General features: G+C 27.9%; 1 protein-coding gene across 3 annotated transcripts in view; it reads left to right on the top strand.

The window, feature by feature from the left end:
- Nucleotides 1-17,881, top strand: part of LOC129971123 (Na(+)/H(+) exchanger protein 2-like) — a 170,061-nt gene that overhangs the window by 141,093 nt on the left and 11,087 nt on the right. For all 3 annotated transcript variants that reach the window (XM_056084615.1, XM_056084613.1, XM_056084614.1), the window contains exons 2-10: nt 1,385-1,845; nt 5,495-5,751; nt 6,943-7,160; nt 8,163-8,365; nt 11,005-11,094; nt 11,837-11,910; nt 14,054-14,272; nt 15,609-15,777; nt 16,886-17,168. In XM_056084615.1, coding sequence (XP_055940590.1) covers nt 1,385-1,845; nt 5,495-5,751; nt 6,943-7,160; nt 8,163-8,365; nt 11,005-11,094; nt 11,837-11,910; nt 14,054-14,272; nt 15,609-15,777; nt 16,886-17,168 — 1,974 coding nt within the window. The remainder of the gene's footprint in view (nt 1-1,384; nt 1,846-5,494; nt 5,752-6,942; nt 7,161-8,162; nt 8,366-11,004; nt 11,095-11,836; nt 11,911-14,053; nt 14,273-15,608; nt 15,778-16,885; nt 17,169-17,881) is intronic.

Consider the following 17,881-nt stretch of genomic DNA (forward strand, 5'->3'; position numbering starts at 1 on the left):
AATTGTTGAAAAATAAATGTCAGGGAATTATTAATAGATTAATATTTAAGAGAAATGGCGGAAAAGATTAATGCATCTTTATAGTAACTGAATTTATAAACATTTATACATTTCGTTTTGAAAATAGCTTTAAATTATTATTTTTATTGTACTAAAGTTTCTAAAATAATTCTTTTACTTTACTTTCTCAACTTTCTTACTTTGAACCTATTTTACAGCTATTTTGATGTAACCTACGTTGATAGGACGAATCTCAAAGATATTCCACTATACTTTTATAGTATTTTTACTACAGTTGACTATTTACTATTATTGAAAATTCTGATAATATTTAAATATATTGTGCCACTTATATGTATTATGAAGAGTATGTATGACTCCTTTATAACCAATTTAACTATCCTTAATAAAACGATGTAGTTTATAGGAAAATAAGATAATTAATTTCTTTTAAAAGTAAATTTTACACATATTTACTTTCTTTTCTCTTATTTACTATAATTTTATTTCTACTCTATAATATTTAAGGAATTTATTTAATTAAAAATTCCCAGCATTTTAATTGCTTCTCTAAATAACTATTTATATATTATTTTCAACATAATACATACCCACGTACTCATTAAAATTCCGAAACTTCATTATTTTAGAACAAATAATTATTCAATTGGAACCAAATACTTCTCCTTTAGTCCTTGATCTAGATCTTAAGGTCCTGTGATCTTCTATTTCATCCCGAATGAATTATAGGGTCATTCTAAATTGCATTAAAAACCTGAAATTACTTAAAACATCCACAATATACAGACAAATAAGTCAAAATGAATGGCCAATAATACAATGGAATGTCGAAAGAATAGTTCATTTTCATGATTTAAGATATGCATAATTGAAAAAACAAATAAAGTATGCATAAATAGTGTCAGAAGCTATTCTGCTATTTTTATCTGTTTTCTTTTTTGATTTTTTTACGATTGGAAGTTAGATAAAGGAAATGAAAGATTGCTGAACTTCCGACATAACTGAAGAATTGGGGGTATGTCTCTCATAAAAATATATGATGAAGTTCTTTTTCTGTAGCGATGGAATTCTTTTCCAAATTTGTTGAAAAATGTGATAAGGAAAGTAGTGCTCTAGAAAATTCAAACAAAAAAGATAAAATCTATTTAATTAAATAAATATTATCCAATTAATTATAGATTTAAAAACTTTTTTCTATTCTTCTATCCGATCATCCTTTGAAAGTAAATTTTATACTAAATTAAGTGACTTGCAGATTATTTCGTCTTATCAAATCCTTTATCTCACTAACCCAATGCCTCTCAAACATACTTAAAACTAATATTATCATTCTAAAAATAATTCTGCTTTTGTTTCATTTCAGGCTTTCACGTTACACCAAAGATCTCACTGATATGCCCCGAAAGTTGTCTTCTGATAGTCGTAGGTGTCATCATTGGTCTGTTGCTATTCTACGCCGGATTGACCAACGTAGGCCCTTTGACACCAAATGTCTTCTTTCTGTATATGCTCCCGCCCATTGTTTTGGATGCCGGTTATTACATGCCCAACCGTCCTTTCTTCGACAACCTTGTCACCATCCTACTGTTTGCTGTCGTGGGGACAGTCTTCAATGCCATGACTGTTGGTATGTCCTTATGGGCCGTAGGTCTAACAGGATTATATGGTGTAGAGATGCCTTTGTTGGATACTCTGCTCTTCAGTTCCATTGCTTGCGCTGTGGATCCAATAGCAGTGCTGGCAGTCTTCGAAGAAATTCACGTGAATGAAGTTCTGTACATTCTCGTCTTTGGTGAATCATTGTTGAACGATGCCGTCACTGTGGTGAGTACAAATACATTCTGTTTATTGCAACCTCCTTCTAAATTTTACTTATTAAAGTTCATACTCTTAATATGATTTCAAATTCAGATGAGATTTGGATAAAATATATCAAAATATATCAAATTTATTTTATTTAATTTATTATTCATTTTTTATTTTTTAAAGAATTTATTATTTATTTTTTAAAGAATATATCAAATTTATTTTGACATAGGTAATATTTAGAAGAAATTAGAAATTAATATCTTATGGAAAACGAAAATCATGAGACAGAAAATAAAAAACTGAAGCGATTGAATACTGAATAAAATGAATAACTAAAACAATAATGAAATCACATGCAATACCATCCCTCTTGAATTATATAAACATGCCGAATTTCATATTATTTCATGAAGAGCAAACTGTATGACTTCCAGTTCGGAAATAATTTTTATCACTGATTTTTCTGCAACAACCGGGATTAATATCATGAAAGATTATTAGTATTCAAATAAATAAAAAAATGCTGATCTATTTAATAGTTAATGATTGCTCCTAGAAAACCAAGAGATTGTATTCTTAAATTCTGAAAATATTATTCCAAACAAGCAAAGACTTGTAGATATCATATACTTCAGTGAAAATGTATTTACTTACTCTTAATTATTTAATTACTAAACTTTTGTAAAGCTTGTGTTTTCGAAACAAATAGAGATTTTAAAAAAATCGGATTAAACGATCAAAAGACGTAGAGATAAATGGTTTTGCATTTTATTTATATTTTTTTTATTTCTGAATACTGGAATTTATGCATTGAAATATGCCCTTTCACAAGCGATGGAAGTCTCAAATCAGTAAAAATACTTTTCTTCGTGCATGAATTGCACATTTCCAGACACAATAGCAAACTCCGTTCAACTATTTTTAATGAGTTATTTGAAACACCATTATCTGAAATTGCATGACGCAATGCGTGCGGAAATTTGAAATAAAGAGAGGTATTATTCAAACCTAAAAACAGTATATTACAAGCCTATGACGTCCAGGTATTTTGAATGGAGTTTTGAACAAATGTTTTAAAATTCTCCGCATGATTAAATAATACATAAATGATTTTATATAACATAAATATATGTAAATTCGTATAAACATTTTATTTTTGATAAGATAATATTAAACAAAATTCGAATTGATACAATTGATAATAATATAATATTAAAAATAAAATTTCTTTATTAAAATAAAACGTAATGCATTTTTTCATTTTATTAAAAGTTTCATAAATCTTTTCTAAATTCATGAAATTATTCCAATTAAAACATTAAATCCTGATAACTGTTCATATTTTTATTAAAGAACAGGAAAACTTTTGCTTTTAATTGCGGATTTTAAAAATGAATTAACGTTATCAAATTTAAATAATTTAAGAATTTTCCCTCAAAAATTATTTATATTAATGCCGAAAGTTATTTTTTCTTAATTTGTCGATAAATAAAAATGATTTTTGTTTAATCAGTGCGTGCATCAAAGATCTAATACACTTTCCATAAATGCATAGAATTTTTTAAGCTGAAATCTAGAGCTGAGATTCTCACAAAATTGCCCTAAGCTATTCTTAGGTTTCCATCAAATTTTTTTAAAATATAAACTTGGTAAAAGTCTTTTAGTGGCTTTTAAGTCAATGCATCTGCATATCGGCACATTCCTTTTACTTCCTTTTGTGCGCTTGAGAAAATTCTTTCTGAATTATGAAATATTACTTATAAATCGCTTATAGAAATCAATAAGTCAGTAAACAAATCTTCTTATTTAAACTTCCTCATTTTTAAAGAATATTTATATATCTTAGAGATGCATATATCTTAATAATAGAGAAAATTAGGTACAAAATATAAAACTGAAATGAAAGGTCTTAAAATTAAAAGATATATGGATTTATTCATTAAATATTCCATAAAATAGATTAGGATTTCAAATTCTATTATAACACATTATATGAATTTGATTAGAATTTTTCATGAAGCCACAAATGCCTGCCTGATTAAAAGGAAATAATCAATCTCCTGAAATTAGGAAAATTTTCTGAAAATTCAAACCAAATTAATCTGATATAAGCGTTATTAAATTTAAAAGAATATTTTTACTTGGAAATTTAAAATCTTCTTTCTTTCTGGAAATTAGATTTCTAGAATTAAAGTACTCTAAATCTTTCAAATGGATATCTATCGCCAATAACTTTTTCTAGTGTTTCAGCTTTTTTTTTTTTTTTTTTTTGGAATTATGCTTGAAATAAATTTTAAATTACTTCGCTTGATGAATATACGAAAATTAATTGAATTTTAATAAAGATAAAGCTTTTTTTATTTCGAAAATGTTATTAATAACCATTGATGAAATGTATTTATTAAAGATTTCAATGGAATTATTTGTAAACAAAGTAGACAAATTAATATATCTTTCGATCAATTTTCAAATTCTTTATTATAATATATGGTTTTATTTCTTAATCCAGATTTACATTTTTATTTCTTATGCTCAGATTCTGAAAATATTAAGCGATATTTAAGTTTCAAGTTTTAAGTTTTGCTTTTGTTTTAAAAAAGCATTTGCATATGAAAGAGGAACACAATGAGTGGAAAGTGAAATCAAATATTATTCTGCTTTAAACCCTCGATAACTTAGATTGATATTCAACGAGACTGGTTATAGTATATCTCGTAATCCAACTTGCTTTTATTATTAATTATGTGCTATCTGTTCACGGAATTCAACATTACTTGATGTCTTTGAATATGAAACTGTCAATATTAAGGGATAGAGTTAGTTTTACGGGACATTTGAGAACTCCTAATAGTCTAGTAATTTTAAAGGCCATGAGATCAACATTTGTTGCTCGAAGGGTATACAATAGATCTCAGTTAATAGCGCAGTAAACAATTTTATATCCATTATTACATAACACATATTCTTACCTAACACAAACCATTTACCTGAATAGTTACGAACATAACCTAGAATGCAGTTCAAGGCTGTAAAACAAGAATTACTTTTGTACTCTTGTCAAGACATTGATGAGCTGCAGTAACATTAACAAATCTTTAACTTTTTCATCATCACGACACACGAGAGAAAACTTTCTATTAGAATTCTAAAACCTTTCTTCCTTTAGAGAAAAAAACGTTTCTTGGTGCTTTAATGAATTGCTCTATTCTTTTATAAAAGTGACGTAACCTATAAAATAATATTTCTGGGTTATCTTAAAAAATATTAAATAACTGGTTATGAAATAAATCTTTTTCCGGTTTTAGCATAATTTTTCCTAAATCTTGCAAGCATTTTTAGTTATTTCATACTTATTTTTATCTGGAATTAACTTTAAAAATAGATTTCATCTCATCGAGATTCTGAATAAGATTAGGAAAATAATTCTTATTCTTTAAATATAATGGCAAATCAAATCTTCAAATTCTATAAATATGCAAGCTTTTAAGGCATTCTACACAACTAAATTTTATGAATGATATAATTGGTCTTAATGCATTAAGAGGCCATTCAAGTGCAATTTTGACGAAGATAAATTAGTGATTTTTTTTCGAATGAATTGTTGAAAAGTTGTAAATAATTGTTCAAATATCCCAATAAAGTGACATAATCTTTTTCTTTTCAGGTACTGTATCACATGTTCGAGGGTTATGCCGAAATGGGTCCCAAAAACATCATTACTGTTGATTACTTGGCTGGAGTAGCTTCATTCTTCGTGGTAGCCCTTGGTGGCACTATAGTGGGTATCCTGTGGGGCTTGCTGGCTGCATTTGTATCCCGGTTCACGCATCATGTCAGAGTCATCGAACCTTTATTCGTATTTGTCATGGCCTATTTATCATACGTCAGTGCAGAACTATTCCATTTCTCAGGAATATTAGCGTGAGTGCATCATTAAATAAATGAATATTTAATGAAGTATGCGAAATATGGATTGACCATATATAAAAGTATTCTTTATATAAAAATATGAACGAAAATATATTTTGAATAAAACGCTTTATTTCAGATTTATTTTCTCACCAGCATATGATTTTGGTGTCATTTTTTCCGAATTAATACATCTTAAAAGTGATATTGATAGAATTTTGAAATTTTATAGTATTTTAAAATTATAAACTAAAATTCCTAAATTATACCTTGATTGCATATTTTTTTTTTTTTTTTTTTTTTTTTTTACTTTTGCCAAGATAATAACGCCATCTATTCCCGTTGTCGTAAAGCGACTTTTTGGAGGACCTTAGGTCTACTGAGATTGAAAAAAAAACCTTAATATTAAAACAAATATAAATTTATTGCGCTGAAATTACATATAAGATATTATAGCTTTTTATCTTTCCAATAATATCCTGCAATGGTGTTAGTTCGCATGATATCATTGTATGACAAATATAACTGCACATATCATCAGAATTTAAATACATGTTGCTTTATACGGTACAGTGTCATCAAGTCCTTTTTCTCTTATGAAATTGGACAATGGATTTCAAAATTAAATTCCAATAGTTCAAACTACACGAATCTTTTAAGTAAAAATTTCTTCGTGACCATTCACTTAGTATGTATTATTACATTTATGGGCTTTTGCGAGTAAAGATATTATTCATTAAACAGATGCTGTTGCCTAAATTTATAAATTTATGTTAAATTTACTGAACATAAAATTTTAACTTTTTATTGCAACCAAAAAAAATCGAACATCAAAATAAAAAACAGGAAATATACAGATCCTAAATCCTGTGGGGAAATGTTATTTATTTTTGTCGACTTAGATTGTAACAAATTCATTTTGCATAAATTTTGCTTTTTAATCTGATTTTTTACATAATAGAGCTTCACTGAATAAATATGTAATATCTAGTAATAATTTGCTAGAGGATTCTTGAAATTATAGGCCTCTAATGAAAAATTATTTGAAATGTACATTTTCAGGATTAAGCATTATTTTTAGTTGTATATTTTAGTATGAACTACAAACTGCAAATCAAATAATTTCTACAATTTGTAACTAAGAAAACAGTTATAAGTGAATGAGATTAACAACTTAAAAAAACTTTCTATTCCTTACTATAGATTGACATTCTGCGGGATTACTATGAAGAACTATGTAGAGGAAAACATTTCTTACAAAAGCCATGTGACTGTTAAGTATGCGATGAAGATGTTGGCCAGTTCCTCAGAAACGATCATCTTTCTCTTCCTAGGGGTCTCGACTGTCAATGACAACCACGAGTGGAATACATGGTTCGTCGTCATGACCATCTTTTTCTGCTCTGTTTACAGAACTATAGGTGAGTAACTGAAGTTTGTTGAAATGTCTTCAGTTCGCAATCGCAACCAAATTATTAGAATAAGAGGAATATCCTCTTTTCATATCAAAAATTTTAAATATAACTATCTTAATTAATTAAAAATGGTTTTTTCCAATGTTGTAGAATTCTTCAGATTTTTACTTACAATTTTTTCATTCGCTTTATTATAGCTATAAAAGAAATTAGCTCAATCACTGCTTTTTTTAATTTGTTTCTTTAAGAATTTTTATTCATTTATATTCATTTTCAAAATAAACGAATTAGGATTTGTAATAAAAGCTTTTTATTTCTTAAAACAATTAAATAAAGCTTGGGAAACAGAAGTTCACTACCATTTAGAATTAAAGCAATAATTAAATCAACTCTCAAGAATAAGGAAATTACTCTCAGGAACAATCGCTTATGCAAGCCACATTTTGCATGATATGGAACGCTCGACAAAGTAGCCGCAAAATAGACGCTAACCGCAAAATTCATTGCGTGCCCACTTATTCAGATGACCACTAGACGAAATCACCATTGTAAAGGAAGGTCAAATACCATTCACATAGCTACAATGTTTTGCAAGAAATGACCAATAGCTTACAAATGCCTCGGGGGCCAGTGCTGGGAGGAAATATCACAAGGATAATAATTTCGCAGATTTTTTTTTCTCGAAGTTTGTGGTCTCAGAAGTAGATAAATAAGCGAAGGAAGATAAAAAAAAAATTGAATTTTACGTCCCGAGCGCCAATTATTGTACTAGAATTCAAAGATAAGTATGTACCTAGGTTTACAGTAAAACTCTCTATAATAAAATTAATCGGATATCTGTTAATGAAAAAAATGTAATAATCTATTATTGAAAGAAATAAAAAGATAGTAATAACTAAATCCAGAAAAATTTTAACTCTGGAACTACTCAAAATTAAATATTTATGTACTAATTTCTTTTTCCAGTTTTCAAATGAGAATAAATGCTTTTCTCTTATTTCTTCTAAGGTGTTATTATCCTGACAGCCCTCGCCAATAGATTCCGGCTGCATCGTATTGATAAAGTTGCACAGTTCATTCTTGCTTACGGTGGCTTGAGAGGAGCTGTAGCCTTTGCCCTGGTACTCATAGTCTCGGACAGGATTATCCCTACCAAGAACATGATGGTCACAACTATCATTGCTCTTGTCTTTTTTACAGTTTTCATCCAGGTAATTGAGAAGTCATAAATAAAGGAAATTCATAAAACTGAATTGCTTTATAAGATTATCAATCAAGCTCAAGTTTACAAATTTTGTCAGAGCTCTGTAATTTTATTTTGGAAAAAAAATACTGTGAAAACTAAACATTGGTATTGGTAAGTTATTAATTTTTTTAAAATTCAAAGTATTTTTAAAATTTTAAAAAGTAGTAGTTAAAGACTATGTTTAAGTTAATATTTAAATAATTTAAAATGTTATTTCGTGTATTTAATTGCGCAATCCTTTTAACAGAATCCACAGTTTAAAAAGAAAATTTTGCAAAATAAAACTATTCAGAGTTAACAATTTTCTATATTGATATAGGTATTAAGATGAATTTCCAACGACTTACTATGCCCAAAAGTTGGGCTTTACATAATTTTTTTTTATAATTATAACAATTTTAGATCAGTAGATACGGAATAGCAGATGGCACACATTTCTTAATTTTTCTTACTTGTGTATGATCTCTCTTCCTTCAATTTCAGTTTGAGCTAAAAGATTTTTTTTCTTTTTTTTTTTACAATTACTGGTATGGCATATCTTCTTTGTGTGTTAATACGAAGAGCTTAATCATTCAGAAACAATGGTTTTATCATGATGTATTTATTCATGAAATTGTTAAGATTTATTTATAAATGTATTTATGTATTTGGTTTGAGGAGAATATCCTGATAATTTATTATTAAAAAAAGATGACCTGAAATATCAGATAACTCTCAAATATAATGACTTCTGTCAAAGGTAAAATTGGTACAGCAAGAAATAATTTATATTTCACGAAATGTTATTAATTGTTTTGCACAAACATAAAAACATTTTACAATGAAATTCTATAGTAAATTCATATATTTATGAATAATGTGTGTGTGTGTGTGTGTGTGTGTGTGTGTGTGTGTGTGTGTGTGTGTGTGTGTGTGTGTGTGTGTGTGTGTGTGTGTGTGTGTGTGTGTGTGTGTGTGTTTTGTACCATAAAGCAAAAGACAGCATTAAAAGTATTGTTCGTTTACAGCTCTTAAACTACTATAAATTCTTAAATATAAGAATTCTGTATTTCTGAATTTATTAAGAAATAGAAGAAATATAAACTGAAACCGATTTCCTGCAGTTATAATGTGGGCAAAATAAAATAATCTTAAAATATTGTGATAGCATTTTTTCTCATAATTAAGCATATTTATAAAAAGCAGATTAGAAATAAGAGAAATGCCATATTATTACGTCAGATGCTTGGAGCTTGAATTCGGAAAAAAAAATTCAACCAGATATAGCTAGATGTGCTCTAAATATTATTCTAATCATAGAATTTTGATTTTTCCACAGAAACGAAGAAAATTAGTTTTAATTTTCGATACAAACAGCAATATGGCATTGTATACATAAATGGGCAGTTAGTAAAAAGAATGGTAGAAAATCATTAATTCGACAGTAAATTATATTTTGTTATTGCTGATACTTATTACAGAAGGCAGGAAAAAGCACTTGAAAGCATGTCCTATATCCATGTCTTTTAATCCGAAATTAAATGATTAATAGCATAACAATAATTTTCTCCTGATTCTATCTTTTACGTAATCGTATTTAACATATTCCCCCTCTTTGTCTTTAAAATATATAATAATTAGATAATAATAATAATGTTGGAAATAATAGCCCTCTCCCCAAAAAAATTAAATAAATAAATTCTTAAGAAAGAAAATTTTATTAATTGTTCTATTTATTTACATATTTAAAATAATTGACAAAAATAAGTCTTTCAACCCCAAACTGATCCAATTTCCCTAATTTTTATTTCATATGAAAGCTTATGATCCCTTGATATGTCATCAGTGATCCTTTTATATATCATTTCTCCACCAGGCTCTATTTTTTGAAAAATAAAGAAGCTTAGGACTCTTCTCCTTATATATTATTTATGGAATAAAATCTTGAAAGATTTTCCAAGTCCCAATCATTATAACGATTTCTCTGATTTTTATTTCATATGAAAAATTAGACTCCTAAATATGTCATCATTTGTTACTTGTCTTTCATTATCCTCCAATTTCGAGAGATAGCACAAAATAAAATTTAATAAAAACTAGAGTCCCCTAAAATTTAATAAACAACAACGGGACCAATTTCGACAATTTTCAAACACAGCAAGCATCAGAACACTCTATATTTATTGTGCAAGCATAGTTTTAAAAAAAATACTTTCTTTTGTTGTTATAAGATATTGTCAAAGTTAACTGAGTGGCTGATTTAATATCATTAAAATGAATAATTGGTCGAAAAAGATGGCTTAAATTCAATTACATTTAAATTCGATTACATTTGATGGAACAGATTCTTTACAATCGAGCTCCAGACACCTCAAAATGACTTCGTGACAATCCTATATATTGTGGTTAAATGAATTTGTTTATTTGTATTAATGCTTTAGAACCCTCATGTGGGAGTCATTAAAGCATCCACGTGTTGAGAATACTAAATAGCTTTTTTTCTTATTCAGGAATTTGAACGAATTTATCTCTAAGGAAAAATAAAGACTTATTTTATTTTTAGAAAATGAATAAAGAAATTATATAAATTTTATCAATCATTCTTATTCTGGAAACTTTTTTTAGGGTATGACCATTGGACCTCTGGTTAGAATACTGAATGTGCCAACAACAAATAAAATAAAACTTTCCATGAATGAAAGAATCATAACGAGGGTAATTATCTACTTTTTTTAAAGTGAAATATCGATAGTTAACTTTCCTATGTATTTCGGAATTTATATTTTTTGCTGTTGTGAAAATACTCTATTTTTATTCGTTAAAAATGAAATGATAAAAAGTACTATCATTTCTTTTACAGGATCAGTCTAAAATATTTTACTATCTGTGTTTTATTTTTTTAATATTTTTTTTCATTATCATACTTTTTTAAAACAATTTCAGCTATTTATTCCTTTTTCTTTAATGATATAAATATATAAAAAATTCTCAGTTACATTTTTTAAGATATTCTAATTGCCTAGTCAGTTTACATGTTTAAAATCCCATGAACATTTGAAATTCTTATGTATTTTATGTTTTATAAATTGATTTGCTATTTTGATTGCAAGTTTGTATAATATCGAATTTGCGAAATTTAAGGAAAGAAGAAGGTCAAAATTTACAAAAGGAAGATCAATTTCTGTATAATCTGCAAATAAATTATATGAATACACAAAATTATAAGTTTGTTTTTCGGTAAATGAAACCTGATGCTTCTTAATATATCAAGATTTCGGTAAATGGAATCTGATGCAATGTAGTCATTTATAATTCATGACTATGGTTTATGATTATATATGAATTACAAAGAACATTTAATATCTCTATTGTTCACAATGCCAGGGTGGTTTCTAAAGCATTGTCTCGAAAATTCTTTGTTCATATGTTGCTTAATTTTTATATTTTTATTTCTTAGTCTATGGATCATTTAATGGCTGCCATTGAAGACATAGTTGGACAAACTATGGGGAACTATCATTTGAGAGACAAGTACGCTATTTTACTTTTCATCATTATCTCATTCAATCGAAAATATGAATTCTTATACCATAAATAATAATTTTAATTTTAATCTATCAAGTGCATATGTTATCAATATACATATGCTAAATTGATCATTAAAAAATTAGGGAGGGATAAGAAACCATTTTAACTGAGCATGCAGAACGTGCAACAATATGAATGCTGGTATGGCTGATAAGATGATCTCCTTGCAAGATCCCCTTTGCAAATGGCCGCAGCATATTTAGTATTTATAAAAGGATTCGGCACCCATTCGCTATCCATATAAAGCGTGCGCAGTTGTGAGTGGCAAATATTTAGAACATTTTTTACATTCTTGGATACAAAATAAAGAAAAAGTACTACAATCGTCTAAAAATTCGATCTCGAGATTTTGTCGAATCTCAACATTTCAGACATCCCTGAATCCCTAAAACACATTTTTTTGGTGTTATATAAAACCAATATTGGAGAATATGCTAAAAAATGTTTGGGGAAATCACTTCCGCTGGTTTGAAACAGTAATTGTGCTGGTATTATCCAACTGTAATGTATACCCAAATAAAGAGATTTTCGCCCGTCATTCATATTTCGTCATTTCATATTTCTCTGACAGGAAATGTTTCCGCTCGAACATTCCCTTGATTGTAGATTGTTTTTGTGATTTCTACATCTCATAGTTGTTTTTATCCTGAATTTTTGAATTGATAATTCAAATTATCAATCTTTTAGAAAAATAACAAGGCTTAACAGGTTAAGACTTAATTATTATTAAAACTAGTAGCAATGTGAAAATTCAAAAGCCTCCATCAAAGAAATGCCCATCGCACTATACATCATATATATGCGCATGCTTTTCCTACTGTTAAGAAATATTTTTTTCTATGAAGTATAGCCAGTTTAATACATTTTTAATTTCTTTTTTTAATGTATTCTTATAGCATTAAATTAGCATTTTGTTTTTCTGTTTTCGTCATGACTTCACATTAAAAATGAAACGCTGTTAACTACATTATAGATTTAATAATTAATTTTAAGATATTAATAACTCATTTGGAAGCAATGCAAGGACACCGGGGCTATTTTGGAATAGAACTTTTAATTGTGAGTCCCGATCGAATGACAAAGGCGACTGCAGCGGCCCCTCTCCAAATTTCAATAAAACACCAGCGGGAGGGCATTTGGCCTATGATAGCGGATTTTTTTGGGCACTAGACCCATATATACGATGGATATTTCTTAGAATTGGATTTCGAACCCGGATCCTTCTGGCTCAGTTGCTGTTATTATTTCAGGTGCAATGGCACAAGGGCCACATCTGGTCAAGTTGTGACAAACAGGAGGTTAGAGAAAAAACCCGTTGAGTCTTCCGGCTCAGGAAACGATACTTTATCATTAAGGCATAATGGACGGACTTAATTATTAAATCATTTTACTTCTTGTTTAATAATTTAGTACAAACTTCGTCCTTAAAAATGTAATATCCTAAATAAATATTGATTTAAAAGTATAAGCTGTCAATTCAGCGCATATATATATATATATATATATATATATATATATATATATATATATATATATATATATATATATATATATATATATATATATATATAAAACATTCTTTGAAAAAAATGCTTCACAATTTTTTTTTTTTTTTTTGCGTATAACTATTTTACTTTTTAAATAGAAAGATTTAAAATTAAAACTATTTTATTCAAATCCTAGCTTCCAGTGTAATATTTAAGGGTAAAAATTAAAGGATCTGGATTGATTTAAGCCAGTATAAACCAGTTCTACTTGGCAGCAAATAAGTAACAAAGTTGTTAATTTATTTGCATATCTAAATTACTTTTTTTTACATGAAGCTCATTTGTAAATATCTAAAATTTTATGTATATGAATCCAATAATAAATCTACTTCGTTTATTTTTTAATAAAAAGCTCTGTATTAACCAGATGGAATTTCAATGGAAATAAAACTGCATTTCAATGAAATGAAGACTTCATATTAATTGAGATGAAAAACAGTATTTAAAGGAAATGATATTTCTTTATCCATAAAACATACATAATTATGATGTATATTTAAATCCAGTTCTAAATGTCATTTTGATTTTTGTTTCATCAGGTTCAAATATTATAACAATAAATATCTACGACCAGTCTTGACGAGAGAACATCAAAATGCCGAACCCAAGATATTTGAAACCTATTCGAAACTAAACGTTGCGGACGCCATGAATCTTGTGAAGTCCAACTCCAACCTTGTACCAGTTGCAGCTAATGGATTAGGAACGTCTCTTTCCTCCATTTTCAGAACCTATACGCAACTAAATATGGACAAAAGGTAGATAATTTTTCTTTGCATCCACTAGTACTCTACAATACCAGCCCACTACAGTTCTCTACAAGTAAATTTTGAGATCAATTTTTTGAAAATAAAAGGGGAAAAAAAGAATAATTATTTTTCACTGATATTCATTTTGAATATTTACACACTATTTTGGGTATGGTTCTCAAAATTATTTGCATTTGGTTTGAAATACTTCATTCCTCATACTTCGTTACCTAGAATAAAGTTGATATTCTTCACAACGCGATTTACTTGAAATGAAGGCTGAATTTGTTTTGATGACCTGTTTATTTGCATTTCTCTAAAACTTTATTTGAAAGTAGATGCTTTGGGTTAAAACAGTAATTTATAAATATAAACTAAATTTGAAAATTATTTGTGACAATTTGTACTAGATCAATAAAGACTTTTGAAACAAAATTCCAAAACAGAAATGCATATTCCATGTTATGTATTCAGTAAGCATCAAATTGCTCATAATATTGAAGAAATGATGAGAACATTTTCAAAAACTTCTTAATATTAGAAAAAGAAAAAAAAAATGCAATTCTACTCTTATTAAAATATAATAATATTTAGAGAACATTTTTTCTATCTAATCATCGTTGGATTGAATATAAAACTTACTTTAATAGAAACTTCAATAACAAGTTATAATGTTTTTCTCAATAAACATTCGTATTCTGTATTATGTGTATATATTAAATTAACATTTTAATTTTAAATAATAGAGATATCGTATGAAATAAAAATATTTTGCTCAAAACCAATACATTTTTTTAATTGTTATCAGTTGAGGTACAGTAGAACAGAATTCCAATAATCCGGATCGACAGTTATCTGAGTTGCTTTGAAAAAGATACATTGAAATCCACAACGAAAATTTTCCCGAGTAAAATGAGTAAAGAAAGTTAAGAAAAATTGTATATTCAAGCACTAAAACTTTAATGCAGTAATAAGTATGCGAAAAAGTAAACAACACTGTTTTTGTGGCTTATTACATTACAAACAAACTTTATATAAGTTTTTTTAAGAGAATTTATATTTTTTTCTATTAGTTATTAAATGAATAACGGAATCTGGATCTTTTTTAGTCTCAATTCATCCGGAAAACTAAAGCTCTACTGTACATAGATAGCAAGTATGGAAAAAAAACACATTTGTAATCTATTCTATTGTGAATGGATTTTTTTTTCTCACTGCAAGAAAATTAATTTGGCAATAAAATTGTAGATTTTTCGCCTACAGATAAACTGTTTGAAAACATATAAACTGTATATTAGCTTGTAATGCGATTGATCATATTCACCCATTACTTATTTCATGTTAGTCCGTCCGACGAGAAAGGAAACTTCTTGACTGCTGATATTCCAAGGAACAACTCCAGCTTCTTGAATGTGGATATTGCCACTTTGGAATACTCCCCCAGCCACAAAGATTTGGCAGACGCACAACTCCATCACATATTATCAGATGCTATGTTCAAGCCTACAAGAAGGGTACGATATCAGATAAACTCAATATTATCAACATTTTTTACTATTGCACTTACAAATGTATTTGTAAGAATTTCTTTGTCAACATAATTTTATTTTTAAGAATTAATAAATTGAAGTTAAATTCATAAAATAAGCATTTCTATATTTTATACATTATACCTCAAAATAATCTGTATGATATTAATATTTATACACTTAGAAATAATGGACTCTCAAAATACTCTGATATAAATTAATATTAACCTAAAAATTTAAGTTCGTCAAGTAATAATATAAACATGAAGAAAAATTTAAGAATTACAGTTTTGAAGAGCTTGTGTAATTTAAAAAATATTTGAGGAACAGAATATTATAGAGAATATAATCTAATTTATATTCTTCTTAATATATTGTCAGGAAATTATTTCGTTCAAACAGATGATATTTTTCTCGTTTTTAAGAAAACGCTTTTAAATTCAATCTTTAAATTTAATTAATTCAAATCTCTAAAGCTTCAATAAAATATTAATTCTCTTAGATGCTTATCGCAAAAAAATATTTTTTATTCTACTAATAAGACATCTGAAAAGGCTTTATATTAGTTTAGTTAAAATGCTCAAATAAATACCACTTTGTCGATCTGATTTTCTCAAATTTACATGCATTAGTACTTTCAGAGCTCTATCATAGAAAGTCTCTAGCACTATATCTTCTCCAACCTGTACATCTCATTTTAATCTACTCTCCCCTTTATGTTAAATTGCTGTAACTACACATTTAAAAAAGGGATTATATTTTCGAGTCAAATTTTTTTGCCAAATAAAATGAGCCATATCTGTTTCCATTGCTGAAGGACAAAATCTAGAAAATTTCCAAACATTTAATTATAAATGACTTTGTAAATTTAAATATTTCTTTTCATATTATTTTCTAATAAAATAGTTTTTTTTTTCGTTAATTTATGTCTATACGTATAACGATGTCAATGAAACTTTATTAAAGTATTGAATGAAAGTGCTGAAATTTCATTAGAAGTTTGAATCTGAAAAAAAAAATTTTAATGGATCTATTTGATGAAGAATTTAAGAGTTTCTTTTGCTTTCTTCTGAATTACGATCTTCCCTAACAGAGATACATGGGACGCGACGGCGGCCCATATGATCAAAGCAGTAGACACGCAGCTGAAGACTCACGATCACGGCTTCAAACACGACATATGATGAATGATCGGATGCAACCAAGAAGGCTGAACAATTTAAGCTACGCAAATAGCGCTGCAAGTCCAAGTTCTAAGGATGGTAAGAGAACCCCAAACAATCACGCGGAGAACAATTCGGAACACTCAGAAAGAAGCACAAGCTCTGCATTTTCAGATGGTAACAACACTAAAGGCCTTATCACAGGCAAAAAGAGTGAGTAGCCTTTAATACATTCTTTTTCCCTATACTTGGTGCATTTCTTTAGAAAAATGGAATTTACTCGAGCAATGTAATGATTATAATGGTGTAGCATTGTAGGGGAGGCCATGATAAATTGATGTCTTAGCGGGAGCATGAAAACAAAATTTTAGGGTGTATATGTCGTTTTCTATATTTTTTAAGTCAAATATAATAAGAGGCTGAAAAATTATGCCCCGGATGCCATTTGCCTTAACATTTGCAATGTCACTACAAATGTAATTGGGAATTGAAACTAATATTCTGAAACATACCAGGACCTGAACACTATTTACCCATTTGGTAAAACCAATTACTCGATTCATTTGCTGCAAATGTTAAGTTTATTAACCTACTGACTCAAATAATACACATTTTTAATAGAATTTGAATCAAACTCTCTTCAATTCATAAAGAACTAGTGGCACAAAAAACATAGATACCTTTTCGTAATTTTCGTGTTCTTAATTGATGAAAAATATTTACTCTGTAAACTGCCATAGCTTTTTAAAAAGGATAAAAAGCAGTTTTGAAAATTTGATCTATTTCTTCATTGAAATAGTAACAGAAATACCATAGAATTATGACATATTTATAAGTTTCCTTCTTTATTGTATTAATAGATAGAAAGAGCAATTATGTACGATGTGAATTCATTTTCAAAATGATAAAAGGGAAATCCCACATAT

This window comes from Argiope bruennichi, chromosome 6 (genome assembly GCF_947563725.1).
Source record: "Argiope bruennichi chromosome 6, qqArgBrue1.1, whole genome shotgun sequence".
Classification (NCBI taxonomy): domain Eukaryota; kingdom Metazoa; phylum Arthropoda; class Arachnida; order Araneae; family Araneidae; genus Argiope; species Argiope bruennichi.